Below are 23192 nucleotides of genomic sequence, written 5' to 3'. Positions count from 1 at the left end.
GGCGTGACACCACACTGTCCCACATGGGGGGTGCACACGTGACAGTCAGAAGGATACTGTCCCTGGGTGCTCATGTGGCACACACAAGGACTCTTGTCCCTGGGTGCCCACGTGACAAACAGAAGGTTTTGTTCCCTGACTCCAGTTCACATCTTCTGCATTAATTGTACTTCCTCATTGCTGTCTCCCGACAGTAGATTCTGAATTCTGTACTATCATGGGCCTCTTACAAAGTGAGAAAGCCTTGTAAACTGGGACAGAGCACGGTCCATAAAAGACAAATATTTGGAGAACCTATTAGGGAGGCTTTAGAGAAGAACACTGAGTCCCCCCTTCCCCCCAATCTCTATTTGTTGTAATGTTTTCAAAGGCTGTGAATATAAAACATAGGGTAGTAAGTAAGTGGACTAAAATAGGGCATGTCAGCAGGAGAAAATTGTCCAGTTCCGGATAAGGCATATACATGACTGGGACTGAGTCCCCAAAGGCCCCTCTCACTCTCATGTCTGAGACTCTCCCTGACATTTGAGTTTCTGAATGCTGGGGTATTTTTGGTTTCACAGGCACGCTCAACAAGCAACGCTCTCACAGCTGTCCTGTTTTAAGGCTGTAATTGTGAGGTTGACCTACAAAAGTTATATTTGCCTGGTAGACAAATGGAAAAAAAAAATCTCCTTAAATGAATACACTGACAAATTCCCTTAGGCTATGTAGCTAATAATGGGAGACTCTAGAACAAGCCTAAAGAGACAAGGCACCCTCGGTATCTACAAATCTCTCCGTATGCCTGCTTATCAGCAAGCCATCAATGAATGGATTTCCATGCATAGAGGTGTTTTTTTGTTATATCTGGAATGCAAAGAAATGTAAGATGTTTATCTTGGACTTGAAAGACTTCTGCTTCAGGCCCATGGGATATACATATTAAATAAGCTACATAAATCCTGTGGTCCTGGTGCTCACTCTTGCTGATAAAATTACATTCAAATCAATGTAGTATTGCAGCCAAATCGTGAATTAAAACACTTCGACTCTTGATTTGTCTTCAAGAAGGACTGTGGAGAAGGGTGGAAACGCAGCCCTATTAGGCGGCCGATCACACAGACCTTGCTTTCTTCAGGGTCTCCATGAGCTTGGCATTCCTGCTTTCTGAAACCCCCTTTCTAATCTCCAGGTCCCTCCATCCTCACCCCCAACTCCAGACAAGTACCTGGCCTTGGTGGCTTTTCTGTCCTTTCTCATCTTCTCCTGTAGCTTCTGATCTTGCACTGACACACAAGAGGTGTTTGATTGCACATGGTTCTCTTTGTCTTGACTGTTGCTTAGATCCCCCACTGCAAAGGGCATAATCAGGGCCTTATTCCATAGTTGAGACTTCTGGCTTAAAGCCAACCTAAGGGGCAAGTAGAAAGATTCACATAGCAGGCAATTGTTGCCATGGTAAGATATCAATGCTTCTGGGATGATGTTGCACATAGAGAGGTAGATGAAAAAGCAAAGACATGTATATTAAATATTAGAGACTCATACAATCCGTTTAAGGGCCCTGTGAATTTAGAAGGGGAGAATATTTACATATTAAGCTACTGTCTTCATCATTGTGATCAAATACCTGACAAGATGCACCCTAAGGGAGGAAGGATTTATTTTGGTCCATCATGGTTGGGAAAGCTTGATAGCAGGACCAGCTTCTGGGAGCCTAAGGATGCTTGCGCTCATCTCAGTGCATCAGGAAACAGACATGGAAGAATGATGGGCCTCTTAGGGCTTTCTTTCTCCTTTTCTTTCTTTAGTTCAAGCCCACATGACCTTGGTTAGTCGTCCTATACATAGACTGACTCTTCTTTCCTCAGTTAAACCCCTCTTGAAACATCCCCACAGGCACCTTGAGATGTGTGGTCTCCTGGTGATTCTAAATCCAATCAAGTTGACAGAGATGATGAATCACTACAGTGACCAGTTACCAAGGGCAGAGCTATGGCTTTAGACCTGAGCCACACCTTGAATTGGGCTTGAACAAAAAGTAGAAAAGGCATGAGTGACATCATGGGGGTGGGGTGGGGGGGGGATGGTCATGGCCTTTTCTAACAGCAGAGCGAGTTGTTTGTGCCTGTGGATTTCAACAATAAGGTTGGAAGGAGATGGGAAGTGGGTGAAACTGGAGAGGAATCACTCCTGTGTTACGGCATAGGTTTAGCTCACAGGCAGGAGGAGCAGGTGGTGACAGTGACACTGGGGTATATGGTGAGTACCATGGAGGAGCTTTTGATGGCAGAAAACAAAGTAGGGTCAGGTGAGAGGGGCAGTGAGTGTCAGGGACATTCTCACATTAGGGTTGTGATTGTGTGTTTCTATATGTGTGTGTATGTGTGTATCTGTGTGTGAGTTCTTAACAACTGGAATAGATCAAATCAAATCAGAGATAAAGGCTCTGCTTCTGTTTAGTTTAGATGCAGGAGTAGTGTTCTGAAGGCCCCTGAGAAGGCAGGACCCCAGCCTACGAGGAACAGGTGGGCTCTGTCTTGGCAGCCTTGTGCCTGGAGCCTGGGGCTATTGGGAAAGGAACATGGTGGGGAAGGGGAGAAAGGGAGGATGCTCAGAGACACACTGCAGTGTGCCCTGCATGGAACTAGGAAGCAGGCAGAGAGGAGTGAGGACAAACAGGGAGACAAAGAGAAGGAAGGGAGGAGTTTGGGAGGGAAAAACGGATCCAGTCATCTCAGGGACTGAGATCAGATTTCTGTCGTGGCATCTCATATGTGGCAGCTTTATTCTTCTTGTCATTCAAGCCCAGGCTTCCATTTCATCCCTCCCTTTTCTTCCCGTTCCTAGCCCACTCATCAAGAAGTGTCTTAGTCTCAAACATCATCAAACCCCAATGGATTCCCTTCTGCCTTTACCTCTCCCTGGTGCTGCTGCTAGCCTGCCCAGCCCCAGTCTCCTGCACCTGGGCAGTTGTAGATCTCTCTGCATCAACCCCTGGACTTCCTATGTCAACCCCTGCACCAAACATCTGAGCCATATTGGGGAAGACCATTTGCATAATCCCTTTCTGCTCGCAGTTCTTCAATGGTTCCCTGTCCCTTGGCTTAGACGCTAAGACCTAGCAGCCAATAAGACCCAGTGTATCTGCCCTATGAATGTCTGCTCTGTTCCTCTTCTTTGAGAGCATCTCAGGAATATTCCCATCTATACGGCTCCTTCCTGCTGGAGTCCAGTGGTGCTTACTTGTGATGACCTTGCGTGACCACCTTCCTTGACACCAACAGCTTCCCTTCTTCTCATTGGTTCTCCAGTGCTCTCTGAATGCCAGTCTCTACTCCTTAGGGCTAACCTCTTCCTTATGGGGAGAATCCTTTCTCTGTCTATGCTTGTTACCCTTGTTAGACTGTTAAGTGTCCTGAAGGCAGGGAGTGGTTACAGGTTGTCTACTGTTATATCATAAACATTTAGCATAGTACATGTTTGGTAAGTATGGGATGCCTCGTGAGATTAGCAGAGGCATATTTTATAATTATGGAAGCCCAGTTCAAACTTACCTTTGAGAAACAAATAAACAAAGCCACCTCCCACCCCACTGCACTCACATCCCATAATTATTTTTTTTCTCCAAGTCCAGGGGCAAAGGTGATACTTGAGAGTCTCATACGACTGAAAGTTCAGGGGCTCATCTGGCTTTACTAAGTGTCACATTCAGCTTTCATCCAATAATTTCCTGAAGAAAATAGCACGTGCCCACAACACCAGCACTCAGGAGGCAGAGTCAGGAGGATCGATGCAAGCCTATGGTCAGCCAAGTGTCAGGCCTCCCAAGGGGTCATAGTAAGACCCTGTCTCAAAAGGAAATGGCAGTCATCTGAAGCATTTGTCCTTGGCTTAGTTTTTGATTTTCTGGTCTTATTTTACGTACTACTCTGTTGATATACATAGGTGCAAAGCACCCTCTCTCTATTTTTATCCATCATCTTTCCATCTGTCTATGCATTCTTTTTCCATGATCCACCTATCAGCTATCCATCATTCCATCATCCATTCATCGATTTATTCATTTATCCATTTAGCCATCTCTCTATTATTTGTCCATTCACCCATCATCCATCCATCCATCCATCCATCCATCCATCCATCCATTCATGAATACACACACACACACACACACACACACACCCCTGCACATAGGTGTCCACCTATATAAAGACCTACATGTATCAAGAAGAACAGGTATACCTATACACATATTTAGTTTAAAATACTTTATAGGCAGATAATTATAAGATAGCATTGCTCATAGCATGCCTGAGTGGTCCACAATGATGCCTAAGAGAGGGCAATTAGTTTGAAAGAAGCAGAGCTTTTACGATTGGAAATGACACTAGTGCTTTGGTGTGTGTATGCCAGGGGCAGGGGTATGGTATAAATAGCTAATATTCCTGAATGCAAAACAATCAGCTAATTAGCAAATTTGTTTTTTGTTAATGAGATAGTTGTTCTTTGAAAGCATTTCATTTGGACCATTAACACAGAACTGACTTGTTCAAATAACCCTGGTTCTGAAGCTTGCTTTCCACACCAGGAGGTGGGTGTCTGCCTTTGGTAACAAGAAGGGGCTTACTAAGGTGGAGCCACAATTAGAATTGGAAATAGAACCCAGAAAGGACAGAGAGCCACCTGATGGCTCTTGTGGTGTTTTCTTTGTTTAGAATAGAAACTAAGGTCTGCTTTGCCTTGCTTTGTTTTGGACAAACACTTTATACACCATGCATGACTCCTATTAGATATTCCAACAGAGAAGGCAGGCTGTTCAAACAAAGCAGGGTAGGGAATTGGGGCTGTAACGGTTGTAAGAGAGAGGAATAGAATGTCTAATGTGCTCCATTGCCTATAGCAGAAAGGAGAGATAATGAGATAGCCACTCCAAGGCTTTTGAAAAGATTGTGTGTGCATAAAACCTGCTTTGGAGAGAAGAGAAAACCCTTTTCCAGCTGGCAGTCACATTGAAATAAAGGATTGGGTTTGGAGAGCTAAGTGGGGCCAACTCATTCTTCCTTTGTCAGCTGTGTACCAGGACTGGTGTGGTGTTTGTGGTCTGCAGCAGGCACAGCACACTGAGGCTTTCTACCTAAGCTGGTCTGGGCTTCTGGGTTCAGGGAACTCCTGGACGAGAAGGAAGCTTGTTTTTCTGTGGACCAAGCAGTGACTGGTTAGCGCCATCCCTGGAGCTGGGACCTAGGCTATTCACATCACCCCTGGCTTGCTGCTCTGGGTTCTGGGAGTCTTTCCAGCACTCCGTTGTTCTACATATCTTCAGCTTTGCGGTCCACACACTCACTCGCTCACTTTATTAGCTATTTTCTTCTGGGTATATGAACCACATTCTTTACAAGCAGACACTTTATTCTGGCGGCAGTTTGAGGGTGTGTAACAGGGAACTTCCTTGTTAGTAACAGAGAAGGCATGGTGGGAGCAGCCTGGTGGTAGAAGTATATAGATTGCTTGCTTAGACCTTCGTAGACCAGGAAACAGGGTGTGGCTACAGCTCCTAAGACCTGTCCATAGTGATGACCCATCTCCTCCATTGAGACTCCACCTCCTTGGGGTTCACACCTTTGTATTAGCTTTGTGTGTGTGTGTGTGTGTGTGTGTGTGTGTGTGTGTGTGTAGTAAAAGACCAAGGCAACTTACAGAAAAAAAAAAGAGTTTAGTCTGGTTCATGGTTCTAGATGGTCAGAGCTCGTAATGGTAAAGACAACATGGCAACAGGCAGTAGGCATGGCCATAGGAGCAGGAATGTAAGAGCTCACATCTTAAACCATAGACCTGAAGTGGAGGAGGCTTTTTAACCTCCAAGCTCATCCTCAGTGATGTACTTCCACTAGTAAGGCTGTACTACCTAACAGTCCCCAAATAGTGCCACCAAATGGGGAGTCAGTGTTCAGTGCCCTAAACTGTGGGAGACAGTCTACATTTGAACCACTGTAAACGTCTCAAAAGAACTTCTGAAACTGGGGATTCCTCCATTTAAAGACAGGAGGCCAAGGAGAGACGTTCCACATTGAAACCATCACACCCAGGCTCATACGTTCATGTTTTGTATCTCTCTCAGTCTTTATCCCCAACACTGTCTGAATGGCTGCTGTGAGTTAGGCACCTGTTTGGTTCTGGTAACAGAATTGTGAGCATTCAATTTTATACTCATGGATCTTGTTTTTGTGTGGTAACAGGAAACAGACAGTTGTAACTGTGACCACCATGCTGTTCCATGGATATATAGTCTATAAAAAAAAAGCAGACATGATATTGATATGAGGCTCCTACCCTGAAGGAAGGTAACACAGTCAACTAGGCAATGGGGACACTCTTAGAGGCAGAAGGTAGGAGGTGCATGGGCAAATGCCTTCATGCCGGAGAGAACATATAACATCAGAGAACGTACAAGGATATAAGGTTGGAGCTCAAGGAAGAGACAGGAAAGTGAAAGAGATATGGTAGATACCAGACATGTTCTGCTATACAGACTGTTAAGTTTCCTATGGCAGTAAGGAACTACTACAGGCAATGAGCTGGAAGACACATGAATCTTGCTCTAGAATCCCCACTGAAGTGTGTGCATTTAACTCTGCAGAGAGGAAACCATTGGCAAAGGGAGCATTTTCAGACTTGATATTCAGGCATGTGATGGTAACAAGTGTGTTAGAACCTAAGTTACAGTTTATTGGATGGACTCTGTAAGCAACTTTGGGTCCTTATAGCCAGATGGAAGAGGGGCTGAGTAGTGGTGGGATGGCTGCTTTAATGTCAACTGGACACAACTTAGCATCAACTGGGAAGGCTGTCTCAATGGGAGATTGTTGACGTTGGTTGGCCTGTGGGTATGTATGGCTGTGAGGGATACCCAGCCAGCCCACTGTTGAGGGCACCATTCCCTAGGCAAGGGATCCTGAACTATGTAGGAGTGGAGAAATAAGAGTTGAGTGCAAGCAAGCAAGCAAGCAGCACATTCATTTCTTTCTGCTTTCATTCATGGGTGTGATTTGACTTGCTATCTGAAATTCTTTCCTTGCTTCCTTACAGTGATGAACTGTAAGCAGGAGGCATAACCTGAAGTGAACCGTTTCTTCCACAAGTCACTTTTTGCCAGAGTATATTATCACAGAAAAGACCATGAAACTAGGACAGGAAGAGCCCTTTCTGGAGCCACAGAAAGTGCAAGAGAGAGGGAAGGCTGCCTGGGAGCCTCTTGTGGTCTGAGGTGCATAGTGGGACAGTACCCATGATGCAATAGAACACTGATGTGAATGAGAAGTAACCCTTTGAATCAGACCCACCCTCCCAATCTTTCCGTTGTTTTCCTCCCTCAAATGGTGTACCATGAGTGCTTCATTGCAATACAGCAGTTCATTCTATTTTTAGCATAATAAATTCATATATTAAAAAAAATCAAGTTGTGCAGCAGAATTCAAGAACCCACAGCATTCCAGCGAGAAATCTCAGCACTCACACATTCAGGTGACTTCTTTCATTTGACTTTGAAGGTACTAGATAGCCTGGTAGCTGACTGCTTAAACTTTGGATTTTGAGCTGAAGCAGAGCAGAGAGCTATAAATAGAGCTAAGGCAATTGAGAGATCATGCTCAGGATGCTTCTAAGGGCCAGGAAAGCAAACATGTCAATCAATAGCCTTTGAGGAAGTGCATCTGTAAGCCCAATTTCTTGACCATGCTTGTGAAGTCACCTTCAACCTAATTAAGTGTGCATTTATCATCTTCCTACCATCAGCACAGAGCAGTGATTAATTTTTTTGGCATTCGCAGTAATGCCATTAATGGAGAAGCATTCATTAACTGGACATGGTGGCTGCTGTGTATGAGTGCTACAGTGATTTAACAAGTGACTTACTAGGATTTGATGAGTTCAGATTGCATGAATGAAAGATTAAACGATATATAATTCTGACTGATTATAAGAGAGTGATCAAACAGACATTGAAAAATAGATTACATGCACAAAGGATTTCAATTGTACATTCTGTGTGAGCCAACAAAATTTCAAAGGAAAATACAAATTGATTTCCATGTTCTCCTAATGAGTTCTTAGGACTTGCATTTTAAAAAGATGTTCAATTCTGATGTGTTTTTCATGTACCATGAGAAATGGAGATCATTCACAGGCTTAAATGAAGATTATTTAGTGCCAGAGACAGGGGCATAGATTTGACAAGCCTCATTGTAAAGTTTGCTTCAAGTAAGGATTTTATGATTTGATTATAGCATTTTATAACATTATGTCTTTTATTTTAGTTTATCTTTCTTATATAGATTACTTGTCATTCTTTATAAAAATTTTCTTTTTAATACTATGCTATCCTATGCATTGTATCTATGCCTTGTTTATCCATATAAACACTTAAAGGGAATTATTCTACCTAATTATTCTACTCTGGGTTAATGGGCCAATGAGTTTATTAAGGCTACTACTTATAGGGGAATGGATGATGATGATTCAAAGGCAGCTGCTTCATTAAAATCTTACCTTCAGACTGGCCAATGACTTCGGAAGGCTGCATCCCTGGAAGACTTCATGTCTTACAGTCTTATAGGCAGCTTGGGCAGTTCTTCTCCTGAGATATTCCTTTCAGCTCATATAACTCTGAGGAGTAGCGTTGTTACTCTTATAAGTTTCAGGAATTTCCTGGGACTTGTGAGTTGTTTATTTCCTGAGTTTTGATTATCCTCTCTCTAGGACAGAGCATTTTAACTTTCAGGAAAGTGTTACACAACGTGAGTATAAGTTATACTTTAACTTAAATATCATCTATAAATTCTAGATAGAATTTTAAAGGGTAAAAATCATTTTTAAATAAATATCATTTCAAAGTTTTGACTAGAAGGGACTAATTAAGGGAATATCTCAGTAGCTTTCTTACTTGTCTCCTGACACTGCTGTTTCCTAAGGTGAACATACTTTTCTGGAGTCTTCTCCTCAGGACTCTTAAATTCATACATCAAAACTCTGTCATCAGGAAGCAAGGGCTTTGGAAGGTCATTAAGTTGTGAAGGTGGAGTCCTCAGTAAATGTAATTAATGTTTGTATACAAAGGAACATTTGTCACCCAGCAATGCCTTACCTCTTCTTCCATGGGAGGACACAGTGAGAAGATAACTATTGATGAACCAAGAGGTGGTATTTACCACACACCAGCTTGCCTAGTGCCTAGAACTTTCCAGAGAGATCAGTTTCTCTTATTTCAAAGTTAACAGCCAGTAGTAGTTTCTCCAGAAGCCCATATATGAACACCTCATTTACACAGATATTGTTTGTTCATGTTACTGTTTGATGATGGTCATGATGATGGTGGAGGTAATGATGATGGTGGTTGTTATGATGGTAATGAAAGCACTGGTAATTCATAAGGTCCTTATCTATTTGTACTGTATTAAAAATCATTGCTCATATTACGACTCCTGTCAAAACAACTATCCGGGAATAGGTACTATTATTATTTCTATTTCGGAAAGGAGTCCAAGGCACACACTACTTAAGTTCTTTCTCTTCTTCCAGGTCCCTTAGAAGGTGAGCTGCTCTGATAACCACCCAGCTTTGTATATAACAAAGAACAAAAAGAGAGGGTGTGATAGAATTAGTATTTTGTTCATATGAGGCGGTAGCTGATCAGATGGCTAATGTGATAGAATGGTACAAGAGAGAATATTTCAATTCAGAGAAACTACTGCCTAATACCAGCCTTAGGAAAAGGAGTATTATAGTACGGGTACTTTTCTGGAAATAAATTGAGCAAAAAATGGTGTTTAAGACTAGCACCAAGTTGCATTCTAACTTAGGAAGAACTCTCCGTCCATACGTTTTTGTTGACTTTTAAAGCATATTCTCAGACATTGTATTTTTAGCGTTTTCTGTAGGTGAGAGGATGGTGATTGAGTGGGACGGTAGTGGTAACTTTGCTGTATATGACAGCAGTATGTGTTGAGAATAAAACTGCATTCAGATGTTAGCAAGTTGACTGTATCTTTTTCCTAGAATGCCTTAACATTATCTATTTTTTTCCCTTAAAGCAAAGTGATAATATGCAATTTCCATAGTCATTTGGTTAGGTGTGACTCATTTGGTGATTTAGAAGAACAAGAAAGTCAGTATGTACCATTGTGTCCCCTAATTCAGGAAGCATATTTGGCTAGATCAGCAGTTCTCAACCTGTGGTCATGACTCCTTTGGGGGTCAAATGACCCTTCCACAGTGTTCGCATATCAGATATAACAGTAGCATATCTGTAGCATAATAGTAGCAAAATTACCATTATAAAGTAGCAATGAAAATAATTTTATAGTTGGGATCACTACAACATGGGGAATTATATTAAAGGGTCACAGCATTAGCAAGGTTGAGAACCACTGAGTTAGATCTTATTCAGAAAATCAGATATTCTGTTTGGGCAAACTGTCCCCCCAAACAACTTCCATCTCTAAGTGCCAAAACTCACAAGTGTGCCTAGGGATGCAGCAGTTTGTAGAATCCTTGGTCAGTATGCACAAAGTCCTGGGTTGGCACCCTAGCACCCAATACAGTGGATGTGGTGATGTGCACCTATAATCTCAGCACACTGAAGACGAAGGCAGCAGGACTGGAAGGTGCAACATCATCATCCTTGACTCCCTAGTGGAGGCCAATGGTGACCTCAAACACAAAGCCATTAAAAAAAAAGACAACAAAGTGTTAAAAGCAGGCAAATATACAGTGACCACCAACCCTTTTGTTAGAAACTGACGAAAAATTTTGTGTAGAGAAGACGAAAAGATGGTCACCAGGTTCTTCCCTGGATGTGACACAGTTGTATAGCACATGGAGTGAACAACATAGACCCCATTTGTCTCCATTGATTTCAAAAAGATCTTAGACACCAGCTCCAGGAACAGACCACAAAATCCAGACACAAGGTCATAAAACTCCCTCCCAAAGAACAGCCTGGGGATAACCACAAGAATGGGAAAATATCCTATCCCAGGATGGGCTATCTGTGTTGGGCAGTCCTATCTCATCCCATACTTAAATGTTCATGACATAGGAATGCAGACCACTGACCACCTGGCACAAGCCAATCAGAACCTGACCCCTGTGATCTCTCCAGCACTCACCAATGAAATTTCAGATAATGAACCCACTTTCTAAATATAGAAGAACTTAGTAGCCAATCAAAGTTATACTAGTGTCACTGCTTTGGCCCCTACCAGTCACACTAGAGATTGCCTAATCCTTCTAGAGAGTTCCTCTGCTTCCCTATAAGAAGGCCTGCATGCCTTTGTTTGGTGGTCGCCATTTTGGAGAACGGTTGACCCTTGCATGGTGGTTGTTTCTGCAGAATAAACGTTATTTGTCTTTGCATACTATCTGAATCTAAGATTTTCCTTCAGTGATTTTCAGACCCTTAAAAGGGGACATTTTTGAAAGAGCTTTTCCAGTACCTCCTGCCAATTTACCTTCTGGTCTAGATTTGATTCTACATAAAACAGGACTGAAGAACAGCTGAATTCCTGTGGTCCAGGGGTATTAGTTAGTCTTCTTTTGTTAGCCCTGAACTTGATCTTGCCTGTAGCTCACATCCAAAAGTAAGATCTTTGCTCCAGGCCCTAAACTGTCAAAAGGTTTGATTTCTTCAGTTTTGTGGCCCAGTCTCCAAGTCTTGGATCACAGATGCAGACGGAGTCCTTTCTTACCCATTATGCTTTGCACTAAGCCCAGCCTGTTTTCCTAGCAGGCTGATACAGTTATGCCATTCCACCCCGTGTCTATGGCACAAGACATGGTCATTGTGAGCTGGCTTTCTCAGCATCCGAGTTAATACCAGAGCCTTAGGCCTGCAGCTGGAAGCTGCTATTTGAAAACCTCCATGTTTTGAGGCTTCCTGAGTTCAGAACAGTATTTATAGGTTTTAGGCTTGTGCCAAATGACTCCAAGCCTTAACAGGCAAACTTGGTGCAATCTATTTTGAGCACCCACAGCTCAAGAATTTATGGTTGGAATTTTTATTTTCCATGTACACATTCTCTTTAAGAGGAAGGAAAATGATCTTGAACCAAATGACTGGAGTGAGATGTGCAAATCCCCTTTGCTATTAATCCCAATGAGGTGTTAACTACAAAGTCCATTTAAGACTCTTTAGCTTTAGCCTTAGAGAAGGCAGTAAAATAAACAGCTAATGGCCTGAAGCCAGTCATTCCCTGCACTTTAATTGATGCTTGACCACCGCATTCCAAGGATAATGGCTGGGCCCTCCTTCACTTCTCATTTGCACCAAGGGGGGCTGTTGTAAGAGGCCCTGTAATGATTGGAGAACACTTTCTTACTGTGTTAATGAGCACCCCTAGGCAGCAGCAAGAGCAGACTGTGTGCATTTGTGTTGGGAGGATGGAGAAGAAGGAGAGGAAAATGGGGATGGGGGATGGGGAAGCCCAAATTTTATTTGCAATCCTAACTAGTACTTGGGGGGTGTTAACAGATCCCTGGGTAGCCTTTGTAGAGTTGCCTTCATTAGGGTTTTAGACCTCAGTAGGGAAATCATCCAGCCACATAACAGATAGAAGGGAACCAATCAACATCAGTTTTCCTTCAATCCCCAACCCCCCCTCCCCACCACAGACCAATGCCTCCCTCTATAGTATAGTCAAAGTCCCAACCTCCTATAGTTCTCTATGCTTCCTAAGAAATCTCATTGTGGGGCATGGTGGTTCACACCTGCAGCTCAGGTAAGGACTGCTGTGAATTGAAGGATAGCCTGGGTACAGCAGACTGTCCCCAAAACTCAAAGGGCAAAAACAAATTATTTAACAGACCAAAATTCAAAACACCATTCCATCAAAAAAAAAAAAAAAAAAAGAATAAGAAGAAAAGAAATAGAAATCTTAACTTTTCTCTCAATTCTGCAATTGAAAACATCTTACAGGAATTTCTTATTTAGTATGATTATGGCCTGGTATTGACGGGAACTCAATTTACAGGCTGGTATAATGGCACACGCCTTTAGTCCCAGCACTTGGGAGGCAGAGGCAGGAGGATCTCTGTGAGCTTGAAGTCAGTCTTGTGTATGGTAAACTCCAAGACAGCTAGGATTACATAGAGAGAACTTGTCTCAACAAACAAACAAAAACCACAAAACAAGCAAATAAACACCACAGTTTACTTGTAGATATTGCATTTCTTGTCTTAGTGTGGACTTTTATTTTTTCTCTCTTCTCTTTCCTACAAGTGTACTTCTCTGTTCTGTACGTTTGCTGCTGTTCATGTTCAGATGGTTCCAAGTTTACTGTCTTAGTTAGGGTTTTACTGCTGTGAATAGACACCATGATCAAGGCAACTCTTATAAGGACAACATTTAATTGGGGCTGGGTTACAGGTTTAGAGGTTCAATCTATTATCATTAAGCCAGGAGCATGGCGGCATCCAGGCGGCATGGTGTAGGAGGAGCTGAGAGTTCTATATCTTGTTCCAAAAGTAAACAGGAGAAGACTGACTTCCAGGGAGCTAGGAAGAGGGTCCTAAAGCCCACACCCACAATGACACATTTTCTCCAACAAGACCACACCTATTCCAGCAAGGCCACACTTCCTGATACTGGTCCTGATACTGCTACTCTCTAGACCAATCATAGTTAAACTATCACATTTATGTAAGCCCTCAGATTCTCAACTACCCATGTCATGTGTCTGACCACCAGTTTCGACTGCTCCATTGGGGATCTCATTAATACTTCAGGGATGAGAGGTTGCCTATGACCATGTGGTCAGCCTGACATCCATGTATATGTAGGCAACTCTAATTGGACTCTAATTGTGTGTGTGTGAGATTATAAAAGAAAACCGATTGAGAGGTGCATATGAGGGAGAATACTGGAGGAATTGTTTGGTGGGCAGAAGAATGGATATGATGAAAATGCAGTGTATCATTTATGAACTTCTCAAACCATACAATGAAAGATTATATTTAAATCTATCTATCTATCTATCTATCTATCTATCTATCTATCTATCTATCTATTGGTTTTTTGAGACAAGGTTTCACTGTATAGTCTTGGCTGCCCTGGGACTCACTCTGAAGACCAGGCTGTCCTCAAATTCAGAGAACCTCCTGCCTCTGCCTCCTGAGTGCTGGGGTTAAAGGCATGTGTCACCATGCGTGGCTGAAAAAATAAAAATTTCAAAAGAGAAAATATAAAAAATTCATCAGATGTATTTTCAGGTTGTTTATTCTTTGGGATTTCTTCATGTACAATAATGTATGAATATTCACATATTTTTTACAAAAGCATTTCAGGTTTACTGTGTTTAAAGGGAAAGTCTTGATGCACTTACTTGCTCTTCCTGTCTACTCAATATCTAAGGTATTTATATCAGGTCTGAGGTCTTCTTCCCCTCACACCCTATGTCCAATTTACAGGAAAGACTTGGGTTGACTTCCCTTCCCTCACCTACTTCCTCCTGTTTCTCTCTTTCATGAATAATTATCTCCTATTCTTCTCTCTTGCTTTTAGTTTCTGCCAGGCTGCAGGTAGAGCACTTTCTTGGACTCCTGTGTGGGTCAAGTTCCAGAGTGTTTGAAAAGCTCCTACCCATTTGCAACTTGTGTCTGGCCCCTGGCTTTTAGGGTTCTGGGTGTGAATGACAAGACTCTGAGCCAGCCTGCAATAGGACATAAATCAGCAGTGGGGGAACACAGTTCTCACCCCTAAGGGAATGACAGGTAGTTTATTCTGGTGTGACCATGGTCTGGAGACACAGGTTCAAGTTACCCCAGATCTCATGTTCCAAAGTGGTAATGGTTTCATGAAAATTTTATAGTTACAGGACAAAGAATAGTATAAATTGAGATGGTTTTCAAAAACATCAGTGGAAGCACAAGTAGGTAGGTTATGACAAAGCAAGGGGAATCTTTGTTAAAAGTCTTAGATCCTGTCTCATGACAGTCCCAGTCTTTGAATTGGTAGAAGCTAGGGCTCTCTTTGTACATTCCCAAAGGATTTGCCTAATGTAAGCCACAAAGATATTAGGTCAAAACACAAAGGTGGGCAATAATCAGATATTTTGGAGTTAACAATAGCTCAAGGTACAACATTCCAACTCTCTGCAATCATTGAGGGTCTGGTAAGTCTACTAGCCGTGTAGGATGTTTAATTTAGATATGACTTTTTCCACCCTGGGTATTTCATTTCATAATATGTTGATTTCATATCACCAATAATGGAGAAGTAGTGCCATGTGTCCTAAGTATGCTAGGAGTGTCTGTCTGTGAAAGGGACACACTGGCTTCTATCAACTTTCAAATGATCCCAATTCCAAAGAGCCTCCGTTTTTGGAGTGAATTCTGTTTCATTTCAGGTCTTTCCTGCTGCCTTTTGTAAGACACAGTTGCTGCCCTGGGTATGTGGAACTTGTTAAGGGCTCCTTTGCCCCGACTTAGCTGCTGTTTGATGGACACCTTGGACAATACTGTTCTCACTCTGGGTTATTCCAGGCATTTCCGTCATCAAAGGGAAGCGCTAAAGCTTAAAGAATTTACACTTCTACCTGAAAGGAGCAACTGGCCACTGTTCTCATCACACACGCACAGGGCCTTGTGCATGAGCAATTAGTTCCAGTGACTCAGTTTAAGAGACTGCGGACCATAATAGGCAGCACCTGGTATCATGGTGCATGCAAAGTAGTTTGAGAAGACTATTCATGCTTTGTATGAGTATATGAGCATGTGTAAGTGTGAGTTCATGTGTGAACATGCTTATGTGGGGATGTGTTCATGTGTGTGTGTTCATACAGGTGTATGCATTTGTTCGTACATATGCATGTATGTGTGCATGAGCATATATGTATGGAGACCGGAGGTTGACATAGGTTGTCCTCCTCAATTGCTCTCACGTTTTCCCACTTTATGTGTATAGGTGTTTTGTGTGCATATATGTCTATGTAATATGTGCATGCAGTGCCTATAGAGGCCAGAAAAGGACATGGGTGTTTGGAAACTAGATGCAGATGGTTGTAAGCCTCCTTGTGAGTGCTGGGAATCAAATCCAGGTCTTTTGCAAGATTGGCCATTGCTCTCAACCCCCATGCCATCTCTCCAATCCCAATTGCTCTCTTTTTGGAGACAATCTTTCACGAATTCTAGAATTCACTGCCTTGGCTAGCTTGGCTGGCCAGCGAGCCCCATGGATCATCTCATATCTCCTCCGCATTCTCCACGCCTGACTTCCCTCCTGTCCCCTGCCTTTTTAAAATGTGATCTGAACTTAGGTCCGCATGCTCATACAGCCAGCACTTTACTAACAGAGCCATCCCCCATCTCGCCCCGCCTCCCAACTGCCAAACTGCAGAGTTTGTTTAAAGAAATTCCTCTAGTGCAAAATTAAAGCAGAAGTGTTTTCTTTCCACACACACCAAAAAAAAATTATAAATATGGGCAGCAGAGGAAGCTGTTTGCTTTAAAGATGATTTTTCAATAATTAAAGATGATACCATAGGCAGTGGAGTCCTCAGGTGGGAAGAGCCCAGGGATAGTTAGCCGGCTAGTTTGTAGCTAATTCTTACATTTAATTGGGGCAGGTAAAACTTCATTAATAGTTTAGTAATGCGTTTAAAGCCCCAATCCTCCTGGTTTGATTAAGCAGATACAGTGAGCACAGAGTTCTTTCTTTCTGAGTTACAATAAGAAGGTCAGACACCTATAGTGAGCATGAGAGCAAACATCAGTTGCCTGGATTCCAAAAACATGTGAATAAAATATACTCTGGGAGGCTCACAGGAGTGCCTCTCATTCTAAATGATTGTCACATCAGTGACCTCATGATGTGACTTAGATTAGCTTTGCTACCAAATTCTTAACTGGAAGCACATGTCTGAATTTAGACGAGGAATCTCTCTCTCCCTTTCTATCTTCCTTCCTTCCTCTCTCTCTCTCTTTCTTCCTTCCTTCCTGTTTATTGAGTACTTAGCTTTTTGTCGTTGTTGTTCTTTGTTTGGTTGTTTTTTTTTTTTTTAATTTTTGTATTTTTGTTTGAGACAAGGTTTCTCTGTGTTGCCTGGGCTGTCCTGGAACTCACTCTGTAGAAGTGGCTGGCCTCCAACTTAGTGATCCATCTTCCTCTGACTCCCAAGTGTTGGGATTAAAGGTGTGCACCACCGCCACCTGGCTAATCCTTTTCTTTTTTAATTATACATTAATGTGAGTGTCTGTGTGTGAGTATGTCCATATGTGAGTGCAGGTACCCATGGGTCCAGAGAGGGCCTTAGATTCCCTGGTGCTGGAACTACAGGCAGTTGGGAGACGTGAAATAGGGGTGCTAAGAACTGAACTCAGGTCCTCTGCAAAGAGCAGCAAGCCCTCTTAACCACTGAGCCATCTCTTTAGCTCCCAGGAATTTAAACAACCAAACAAAACCGAAACCAAAAAACCATGTCTGCCAGGATCCTAGTCCAAATCTCAGGTTCTTTGTTATGCATATTGGGGTCAGGAAATAAGTCGTTTGGAGGATGTTCTGCAAGATTTTCAAGCTTCCTTCATTTCTGGGAATTGGACCCATCCTCTGAATGCTATCTTTTACTACTGAGCAATAACTCCAGCTCCTTTCTGCATTGTAATTGAATTTACTAAATTGCCCAGACTGGCCTTGAAGTTGTGACCATCCTACAGCCTCTTGAGTAGCTGGGATTACAGCTCTGTACTACAAGGCCTGGCTGAAGCTACTGGTGTCTCATTAGTTAACGAATCACTATTTTTGACTGAAAAATTTAGGGTGACAGAAAGCAGGGTGACTTGTCTTTGTTCTTTTAGTCCACTTGACTGACTCATTTGTAGAAGTAGACTCTGACAGTGTTCAGTGAGGAACTGGAAACAAATTAAGTAGAAAGCTGTACCTTGTGTACTTTTAACTATGCACTGGTCTAAATTATTGCTGGCTAAGTGAATTTACTAGTTAAATAGAATTTGAAAATACAGTCTTTGGAAGAAAGCCTGTTCCATGAAATTATGGAACGTTATGTGGTTTGAATGCTTAGTGAACATATGATGCAGAGTTTTAAAAGTTAAAAGTATTTAAAGTGAAACTAGAACAAAGCAAAGACATGAACATGTTTTCAATAATGAATGATATGATATTTTGTCTCTATTATTTTATGTGTAAAAATATCACTTGGGATAAGATCTCAGTATTTATCAGTCACCCTTTGTCTATTCAGGGTCATCATAAATTGATAATAACCTAGTACTGTTGCATTCCAATGATCGCTATTCTTCAGGGTTTGAATAGAACGTGGGGTGGTGTGATGACTCAGTTGGTGAAGTGCTTGCTTTGTAAGCATACGACTTTGACCCTAGAATCCATACAATAAAATCTTGGTGTGGTGATGTGTGCTTTCAGTCCCAGAGGTGGGGAGGAGGGAACAGCTGGATCCCTGAGGATTGCTGGTCAACCAGCCTCACCTACTTGGTGTGTTCCAGGTAAGTGAGAGTCATTGCCTTAAAATAATGGTTGGCAGCATCCGAGGAACAACATCTAAGGTTGTTATAAGCCTCCTCATGGACATGCATACACATGAATGTGCACAGCATGCACCTGTATACATCCCCCTAAGTGGGTGTAGTACATATTTTATAAGGCATTCTAGATCTCTTTTGTGGGCACTGATTTTGCTGCTTTGTCTCTGTGTACCCATGTCTTAACCTGTTACCCATCCCTTCTTTAAGCCTTGTTCTTTCCCACCACAAGAAGGAGCCATCTATGACCAAATAGTCAGGGACTAGGGCATGTTGTAAAGTTAAGCATGGGTATGCTTAGAATGGACTGGAGTATCAAGGAAAAGCCTCCAAGCGGGGTGAGATCAGAACTGGTTTTCTCAGTGGTTTTCAAAGTGGGAGAAGGAGGAATATTGTCAGCAAGGGAGAGCGGCAACAGTGTTTGCAAAGTTGGGGTGAGCAGCATGTTTCTGCATAGTGCAGAGGCTCCATAGAGCAAGCCGTCTATTTCCTTTCTCCCTTAAGCCTGTGCACAACCGTTCAGTAGGAAATGCTAGGAAGAAAGCCATCCACTCTGGATGGACTAAAACAGCATTCTGCATGAGAAACAGGTTTCTGCTCTCCCCTGAGACACCAAGCTGACACAACGTCTTTGGGAAGGAACAGTCATCATCCTTATCCTGTAGGCCGTCCTCGGAGCTGGTATAGTGCCAACAAGACTTGCCTGACTGATCAGGAAATATAGGAGTGCAGCCCAGAAACTAATTCCTCACAGCTGTGAGGAGTAGCTAGTTCTGAGAGCCAGGGCCTCATCAACATTCCTGACAACCCACTCAGAGTGCCATCAGGGACTCTGAGACCCATGGCACCTCCTAACTCCTTTCATTCCCCCAATTCAAGGCCTGCCTCACACTTTACCCCGAGACTGCCCTCTACTTAGCATTTAAAAGAATGGCAAGTGAACCTAGCATGTCAAGAAACACTTTGAGCAAATCTGTGGTAATGAGCCTTAGGAATAATACACGGCACCCCTGGGGTGTGAGGAAGTCTACATTGAGAACCCGCTATTGCTATTTGGAAGGTTGCTAATTTCCCATCCACAGAAGCAACATGTTCTTAAGTGACCATCATTAAGGAGAGGATGCTGGCTTCTGTACAGGCAAGTCAGACCCAAGGCGGTCTGCTTCTCACCCAGTTTCTTAGTTGGCTGTGGTGTGCAAGTCAGTGTGCGTCCCCATGCCTTGGGACAGTGAGGGGACTAGATTGCTAAAAGAATTTGCATACAGTGACTGTGAAACCCTTCTGGAACTGTGTATACAGGTGGCTTACCTGTCAACGCCTGTATGAACTTGTGATACCTGAAGCATAGTAGTGAATCTAAAATTTAAAATGCCATTACATGAGAATCATATCACACACGACTGTGAAATGAATATAGGGCTTACACACCTGGAGTGGGCTGATACAAGATGGGGCCTTCAGAGATTTCCAGAACTTTTGACTATCTAGAAGACCAGGAGGAGGAAGCACTGAGTAATACATGTATTTTCTCAGTGTGTGAAGACCAAGTGCAAAGTCAGAAGTTGAATTCTAAGCTGAAGCACAAAGATGGGTTTGTCAGACCAAGTGTCTCTCACAGGACAAGGGCAGGAGCTAAATAAGATGATGCTGGATGTGCCTGATGCTCCTCTTCTTTGTCCTTGGCGATTTCCCATGATGCAAAGAGGGAAATGTCGCCCCTTAAGGACCTGAGGTCCGAATGAACAGAAGCTGTGTTCCTTATTTATCCCTTCATATGATTATGTGATTCTGACCTTCAGACAGAATCCTGTCTGGACAAAATTCTAGTCTTGCATAAAGTATGTTAGAAGAGTTTTCTTACATTTCCCGATGTCCTGTTTTCTTTTAGGTTTTGTGAATGACTCTGTTGCTAAATCTATTGTGGCTTTGCGTTTAACACTTGTGGTGAAGGCTAGCAACTGTGTTCCAGGGGACAGCCACTCAAATGACTTAGAGTGTTCGGGAAAAGGAAAATGTGCCACGAAGCCATCAGAGGTAAGGGAACATCAGGTAGCATCTAAATATAAACTAATATAACTAAACAAATATGTATTTGTATATATATATATATATATATATATGTATATATACATACATATATATGTGTGTGTGTATGTAGGTATATGTAGACAACATATCGTTGTGGTTTTCCATATGATTTTTAAAGTCACTGGAATAAGAAGTTCTATGCATAGAGAGATCTTTTTGCATTAGTATAAAGGAAAGATTTCTTTGCTAGAAGACTCAAGAGAAATGGAAGAATGCAAAGGTCACCACAGTCATTTCTTTTCAGGGTTTGAAACTACAGAAATGAGAGAACAGCAAGAGAAGGTGTAGACAAGAGGCGTACCGAGTAGATGTCATCCTTTGAGGAGTGGGCATGATAGACACTATGGAGAACCTGAGTCCTGTATCCCATTTTCTTTGGTATCTGTGGTCACAGGACATTAGGTCTCTTGGGTCTGGGGCATGGGCCTGCAAGTAGTTTTCTCTTCTGCTGCCCTCTTTCCAGTTATTGACAGGAGTACAGCTATCAGGCCATCAAAGAGCCATGGCAGTCATTGGGATCATTGTCCCTGAATCTAGGGCTCCCTTCTTGGCAGATGGGCTCCAGGCTCTGCCTGAAGAGCCCAATAAGGGTGCCAGTGTTATTAATCTGGGTGCCTGTTCCCTTGGGGGCACCCATTTATCCCATTTCTTCCTAATTCTGCCTCCAGCATAGTCTTGCTTATTTTTCTTTCCATTTATATGCACACTTCTACCAGTGTAATAAGCAAACATATTCCCCAAATACCACAATACGGTTACTTGTTTTAGACTGATTTTAAGAGAGGAGAAGCTAAACTTTCTTGGATGATATTAGTATATTTTATAATAGGGGCATGAGCTTTGATGACTGAAGGGAACAGGGTTAACTGACAAAAGGAAGAGCCTTCCAAATATTGTCTGTCACATGAAAAATATATGAGTTACTATTTCAGACACGGCATTGCTGAAATATACCACCCTCTTATGAGATGCTCTATGGAAGAGTCAGAATGTGGTAAGGAACTCAAGTGAAGGTGGGGATGGGAATTTCTGGTAAATCTTAGGAAACAGATATGAGATAAACCAGAGCCAAAGCTGTCACCCCTTCTAGTGAGAAGGAGAAAGACTGGGGAGTAACAGGAGGCGGGGCAAGACCAAACACCCCTTACAAAGCCAAGATGCTCTTTCATGGCTACCCCGTGAGACCAGTCTGCTCCCATTCCTGAGAGAGATCTCTCTTATGCATGTATTTTATGGGGGGAATGCAGAAGATCCTGAGTGTTTCCTCATGAGGTGAGAGCTGGGATGAGGACTATGGAAAAAAGGGAGTGATGCAGAACCTACTTGGTGAAGTCGTCCCAGAAGAGAAGACAGGTGAGAGGTGATGGGAAGAGTCATGGCTTCCATGTGAACCTGCAGGGAAGATACACACAGAGCCAATCCCTACTGTCCCCACTGTTCTGTGCTAAGGCCTGATTAGTTCTGAAAGAGGAAGTGTCAGTAAGAGAGAACTATTTCAAATGAGTGCTGCCACTCTGGAATTCTTAAAAAAATATATTTTGTATTATTTTTTTAAATTAGCCTACTAAGGAACCAATTTCCAGTTATGACTTTCTCATACTCTGTCCTTTGTGCTGGATCTGCTTTCCTGAACACCATCTCCTCATCCCCTGCTTGCACTCTTTCACCCCACAATAGCCTCCTTTTCTACTTTCATATCACGTGTGTTCTATCACCCACCCACCTTTTTCACTTTCTCCCTTTCTCAGAGGCCTTTCTGGTTTCCTGGCCTCTGCCCACACTCTGACACATAAACACTCATGTGAAGAAATCAGAAGCTATGATCCACATATGAGATTTTGTCTTCCTGGGTCTAAACTACTTCCCTTAATATAATATCTCCCGGTTCCATCCATTTGCTGAAAGTTTTATTTTTCTTAGCAGTTGAATGTTTCTGTCTTGTGTGTACTTAGCACATTTTCATTATTCATCCATCTGTTGATGGGCATCTAGGTTGATTCCATTTCCTGGGCCATTTATTGTGACTAGAGCATCAGTGAACATGGCTGAGCAAGTATCTCTGTGGTAGGGTATGGAGTCCTTTGAATGTATGCCCAGGAATGGAATAGCTGGACCAGTGGCTGATGAAGTGGGAAGCCTCATTTTGAGCTCTGTTATCTAATGGCTGTCCCTTTGGGGAAATGTTTATTTAACCAGAAGGTAGTTATTATGTTGTAGTGACATGTTGGGGAATATATATGTACAAAGGATGCAGGACTTATATGAGGAAACGCTAGCCAGGAGAACCTACTTGCATTCAGATTCACTGAAAAGGCTGGAGAGCTATTTAGCACCTGGCAGATAACTTAGAAAACCTTGCCAAAAACAGAGGGAAACAACGCAAAAGGCTTGGTAAAGAGTCCACACTCATCTTAGCAGATCATTTCAGAGCAAGCTCATCCTTACTGGGGACACCGGCTTCTCTGAAAAGCGTCCAGTGCTGTGTAGCTGTCTCCGTCTCCAGCTGCTGTCATCTCTCAGCACCAGGTCACCTGAGAAGTCTCACTGCTGTTGGCTTTGCATTTACCCTCACAATG

At 42.6% G+C, this 23192-nt stretch overlaps 1 protein-coding gene across 1 annotated transcript in view; it reads left to right on the top strand.

Annotated features, from left to right (window-relative positions):
* Dner (delta/notch like EGF repeat containing) overlaps window positions 1-23192 on the top strand; it is a 308211-nt gene that overhangs the window by 128106 nt on the left and 156913 nt on the right. The window contains exon 5 of the mRNA XM_021173483.3: window positions 20417-20562. Coding sequence (XP_021029142.1) covers window positions 20417-20562 — 146 coding nt within the window. The remainder of the gene's footprint in view (window positions 1-20416; window positions 20563-23192) is intronic.

This window comes from Mus caroli, unplaced genomic scaffold (genome assembly GCF_978045245.1).
Source record: "Mus caroli unplaced genomic scaffold, Mus_caroli_1 scaffold_1, whole genome shotgun sequence".
NCBI classification, from domain to species: domain Eukaryota; kingdom Metazoa; phylum Chordata; class Mammalia; order Rodentia; family Muridae; genus Mus; species Mus caroli.
The sequence above is the reverse complement of the archived record's forward strand: the minus strand, read 5'-3'. Positions and strand labels throughout refer to the sequence as shown.